Here is a 6,060-nt window from a genome sequence, read left to right on the forward strand (position 1 = left end):
CAGACAATAGTACAGTGCAATACAATGCACACATCTGAGGCCGTCCTCTATGGCCATGACTGTTAATAGGATGCTAACCCTAATAAACTTAATCATTTCTGTGCAATCCCAATTTAAGGTGAAGAGATCTTTAATAGCTAGGCAAAATGACAAATTCACTCTAGTGCCAATATAAATATATATATACACACTAGTCAGTCGTTATTGTTTTTATTTCTTATATATATATATACATTATATAGAATATAACAAGCCCAATTTAATTTAACGCAGCATTATAATTGCACCACAACCATTAATTGCAATTACCGCTAAAATGAACAAAATTACATTATTTCATTTGTTTTCACATTGGATCAACTTTTATCTGAAAAATATCTCTCCAATCATATTGATTGTTCAATAAGGAAGAGAAGAATAGTAGATATAATGATGTTGACTCAAAATCCACAAAAAAGAAACCAAATAATTTGAATTTCATTTTACATCTGATTTATTTCTTTACTTAAGTAATAAATATTCAGCATATGTTATCACTTTTATTAAACACATGCGCGTATAAGTTCGTGACATTGGTCATGTTCCACAAACAGGCGTTACTGAATATCGTTAGCACCAGTTATATTCACTGTATTTCTCATTTATAAATCAGATTTATAGAACAAGATTCGAGTGTTGGCAATATTTGACAATATAGCATATACATGTACAATCTATCTTAAGGCCAAATCCGAAAGAACTTTCGATTTTTAAAATGGGAATGTAAAACGAGATTGATAATTTCTTGGAGTTGCAAAAGCTATTAGGTTATACTTGTAACATTGTAATTAACGTAAATAAAAAGTTAATTTTCATAACGATGGTCGTATTACATTTCCCGCTGCCATCCTAATTACCACACGATAGTTGACTATCACTTTGTCAGACGGCAAAACAGCGAAATGGATCTTCAATGTTAAATAGATTATGCAGGGAAACTTACATTTGTTTGGTGACGTAACATTATCTTCGGTCATTGAGATATTTTTCGTATATTATTGTTTTAAGAAACTTTTGTTTTGTTTCAGAAAAGTAGTGGGCCTTTAAATAGACTCTTATAAATAAAAGCGTCTGGTAAACTTAAACAATAAATAAGGATAATTTAGAGAAAAAAGTAGAGTTAATGAATAATAATGTCTGGAAAGTAAGAAATTAAAAGTCCCTTCTAACCGGTTTTGGGACAGGAAGCCTCGGCTCCTCCGTGACTTTGTACTCCCTCGGACGCCTGCCTTCGCTTGCTACAGAATACGAGCGCGGGTCTACGTAATACGTTCTTGCGTTCGGATCATATTTGTAGTGAACGTCATCATATTGGTTGTATTTTTTTGTGTACATGTCAGCTGTGTATGGCACGTGACGTCCTCCTCCACGACTTCGTGTATCATATTGGTAACCGGGATTTGCTGGCGGTGCCCCACTTTCTTTAGGTGTAGCATAAATATGATATTCGCCGTTTTCTGCAACAATCGTTACGTCCACTTTCTCTAAATGTCCATACAACCGTTTAAGGTCTTTAATGACAACATCTGGCAAGTCTCTGTAAGAAATGTTGGATTCCACAACTTCAATCGAGGTCATTTGACCGCGTTTTAATTTACCCTTAATTTTAAAATTCTTCGGATATCGCAAATTGTTGTTTGGGAAACCGAAATTCATATTGAGAAGTGGTCCTGAAATTCGTTCTCCGTGCGGACCGTAAAAATGATGAAATTCGCCGGAAGCGTCTTTCATTCCTACATTTGTGTTCGGATGTTGATATTCCGGAACTCCGCCATTTTGATAAGAAGGTGGCATCTGGGGAGCATTTTGATATGGAATAATGTTTGAATTTTGGATGACATTTCCGTATGGCCTGTTTGCATACGAAGGCTGTGCGTGAGGTTGCTGAGGATATACGGGCACCACCGTCTGATGTGCATTTGGCGGGAGATTTAAATCGTCTGCCAGATTACCCATTTGATATCTTGGATTTTGAAATTGTTGTTTTGGGGCGTATTGTTGAAATGAAATCGGTGGAACATCGATCAATGGTCGATCTCCATACTTTGTAGATACAATAGATCTATGGTTCTGTCCATCCATTCTGACATGTGAATTATTTCCACTACACAATTTTATAGTTCCTCTTTAAATCCCAGTAGTATCGTATCATTCACCTGACGACTGCAAGCCATTATTGACTTTTGACGAGTAAACACAATGAAGTCCTTTATTGATCACATTGGTTACGAAAAATCGATCAATGCACATTTGTTGACATGTATTCACCGGATCTAACGTAAATGCTTGTAGATGTAAGTCCGGGTCAGTATATTACACTACTCAAGGAACTAAAGAACTTAGTTTACGAATCCATGCAGTATTTAATTATTATTTACGAACCCAGCGAGACTTCTCAAACCGTATTCTTAAAATGATTTCAGCCATAAGCTTAGACTTCTGCACACCTCACACCCACACCGTCTGTCATCGATTTCACAAAATTAAATTCCTTCGTTGATTCGTTCAGTTATAAAATAATTTTACGTTTCAACGACTATTCAAAGCTGCATGCCTTTTTACTCATTAAAATTCACAAAGCTATTGAAAGCGTTTAGTGGTCCTTCATACTGTCAATAGTAAACCTATTTCCACTTCTGTACACGGAACACACACCTCTTCATTCGCTTCAAGTGTCATATCACGTCATTTAGTTTGCTATGATCCCCCTATCAACCACAAAACACCACTTGACGTCGTCAGATCTTGTCAATACACGGCAAGTAGTACATCTTGTAAATGTTCTTTCATCACCTGCATGTCCGTGTGACTTTTAAAAACCTTCCATCCATTTGTAGACATACATCGCTTAAGCCTTGCACGTTTTAGAAAACGTTCACATGAAGCTTCGTTGTTACAATATATATATATATATATATTTCTTCTTATAACATTGATAAATTTTAAGAAGAATAGGTAAAGATATCCTCTCAGAATGTTTCTTCAAATATCATTCACACCTTTGTTTGCACTTTCAAAAAGGTTATCAATACATATTCTTACATTTCCTCTTAGCAGGTCCCGAACTTAATGACGTCCCCAAGAGTAGTTCACGTCCGAAATCTTTTGAAAAATATCTAAGCATGGATGTCACTAAGTTAGATATATCCTAAGTTATCACATAGTAAATAATCGTCTTCAAGTATCACTGATAACATATTCCCTGTCAGCAGAACGTAGAGTCCAGTTATGAGCCACGAATTCCACAAGATACATCGGGTTGGTCATGAAATGTCGTTCGTATTGTTAATTCATATCACAATAAGCATATATATTCACTATACCCAAACACTGGCTAACACTTTAAAGTGAGAAACTTCCACGGTAGCTGACATGAGATCTGTGATCAGCGATCAATAGAGTTTATATCAATAGGGGAAGGTATACCTAAAGGGGCACCGAGGGGGTAATGTCAACGCCCAGTTTGTACACATACATCTTCACTGATAAGTTCAAATATGATATTTCAATAAAGTTTTGTATTTAATATAGAGCAAGCGATAATGCCCGGAATGGGGAATTTGACACCACGGGAGTTATTTATAAAGTATTATGTTACAATATAATTGAATGATATTTCATATCACAGTATTAATGGACATTAATGTTAAGGTTTGAGGTTCTGTCAACTTTAATTTTATATCATACAGGCAAACTGTATTCATAAAACTGAATATGTCAAATGCTGGTATGCTTATAATAAGAACTTAAAAAGTAATCACATGCAATTATTTATGTCATTCAAAACATCATACACACACGGTAATTCATTAGTATAATTAAGAAATCGGACTTACACTAAATCATGTAATGATGAACACATGTCTTTATAAAACTTTACAAAGACTAATAAACTGAGGTCACTCGTCGAAAGTTCGAGAACGTTCGAATAACATTCCATTTCACTAAGATACTCACTCGGGGTTCTAAGGGATATGTGTATGTCGTATATACGTACACAATACTGAGGGGAAATGGTAACCACATCTTATACCTCATGACCTCAGTGAACCTCAGAGAGGGCAAGCGTGTTGGACCAAAGATATTAGACAAAACAAAATAGTTCAATAACATGAAAATATATCCAGCATTTCTAGGTTCTAGTTGGGGATAAAAATCGCCTAAGCATTGAATATGACTGAAACACAATAGAAGGGCCGCGAGTAAAATAAAATCATGTGAATATTACATTGAACAATGTCCATATTGGTTACTATACATGTAGAGGCTGGTATGAATGTGTCAACAGTGGTGTAAGATTATATTGGAATACTGTTAACTAACTAATTTTTGTGAAGGATTAAGTTTTGCTTATTTCGCTAGCGGTTATAATCCATGGAAATTAATAACATCGAATATTTTCGATTCTGATATATCTATATGAAAAAAAGTATCGACCCATTACTATTTGCAGACAATGTATCATATTTGACTAACGTCTTAATAATTTCCTTACGTATGTTAGCATTGCAATCACAGAATGTGTTTTTATCTGAAACACACCAAAAATATTGCTTTGGTTTTGATCAATTAGAAAAATGGACGTTTATGAGGAACCTGTCATCGACCGAGTTGGTAAAGGTTGTTTTAAAAAGATAAAATTTTAGGATTTAGGAAATTCTCTTATAAATAAATTCCCTGTATCTCCCTCCCACACGCTAACACCTCCCTTTCTCTGATGTCCACAATAGACACGCTATACGTATAGCTTGCCTATTCATAATTTTTGATCTATTCAAACGTAAAGCATTCAAGTCGGCGGTATATTCAATATGCAGATTGACATTAACCATACTTTAAATCACTCCATCTTTCACAACTCCTTACAAATATCTCGATTATATGAAGGATTAATTATTCTATGTATTAGATAGATTTTTCGGCTGGAGAATGCACAGTTTGAATTTAAACATACATACAAACTAACGTCTAGCCTAATCGGTATTTACAATGGATCGGTAATAACGGTCAATAAACAGATTGTGCATGCAGACGAACATGTTGTGTTAGTGTTATTTTGGACTGAAGAAGGCCCTATAGTGGCTGAAAGTACATTCTATAGAAATGATTTTTCATTCAACTTTGAATTTATTTTGGCCTTTTATTTCAGATTATAGATATACTAGCTTAATACCATGTTTATCTTATCATGAAACAGATTGAATACATATGAATTAATCAAACAGTCATAAAAATAATTTATTGTTCATTTGTTTGTCTTTATTTTAATTATTTTAATAATAATAAAGATATAATATCCTAAAACATAAAAAGTTAACGTCTCTATAGATGATTAGATAAACAAAAATAAGATACTGATTTAATAAGCACAACAATAATTACATTTAACAAGGATATAGACTTGGTCAATTGTATTATGATCAATTGACCCACTTTATCATGACGTAAACCTTTTAAATATTTGTTGTTGCCAACATACTAATTGGAATAGGGTTATCCCATATATTTTGTTGAAATCTTCGTATTTTGTAAAAGTTTATGAGTTTTGTGTGTAATATAAGGTTGAATAGATTCGTTCATGTTTAATATTTTATATATATTGTATTTACCAATTTAATGTATATTACGTGTTTAAATTAGGAAACATTATGTTGTTGGAGTCTAAAAGTATACAGTCCAAGGGCGACAACTCAAACTAATTAATTTATGGTTTGGTCGATTAGGCAGAACCATCATTACGGCGATGATATAAAGCAATTTGAAGAATAAATCATTCAAATTTTTTGACTGGGACGAATGGTTCGCTTGGTGCCAGTATATAGCACTACAAAAAGGACAAGAGTTCCACAATATTAGAAGACCGCGGCAACACGAATATACTGCAGTCTTCCAAAAACACACCAAATACATGGAAGGACATTCATACATGACCCAGGCTGTTAAAAGGAACAAACAAACAACTAAGGTCATTTAAGGACGATATCTTTACGGAGTTGATCTGAAACAGAAAACACGATTTAG

The 6,060-nt window shown here is 34.0% G+C and overlaps 1 protein-coding gene across 1 annotated transcript; it reads right to left on the bottom strand.

Moving 5' to 3' along the window:
* Nucleotides 1-475: 475 nt before the first annotated feature.
* On the bottom strand, nt 476-3,421 carry LOC138335246 (uncharacterized). The gene has a single exon (XM_069284236.1). The coding sequence runs from the start codon at nt 2,119-2,121 to the stop codon at nt 1,192-1,194; it is 930 nt and encodes a 309-aa protein (XP_069140337.1). The 5' UTR covers nt 2,122-3,421; the 3' UTR covers nt 476-1,191.
* Between the last annotated feature and the right edge of the window lie 2,639 nt (nt 3,422-6,060).

The sequence above is a fragment of the Argopecten irradians genome, chromosome 11 (assembly GCF_041381155.1).
Source record: "Argopecten irradians isolate NY chromosome 11, Ai_NY, whole genome shotgun sequence".
Taxonomy (NCBI): Eukaryota; Metazoa; Mollusca; class Bivalvia; order Pectinida; family Pectinidae; genus Argopecten; species Argopecten irradians.

What these genes read in the sequence shown, in the direction of transcription:
- LOC138335246 (XM_069284236.1), bottom strand. Translation starts at nt 2,121, where the DNA reads ATGGATGGACAGAACCATAGATCTATTGTATCTACAAAGTATGGAGAT.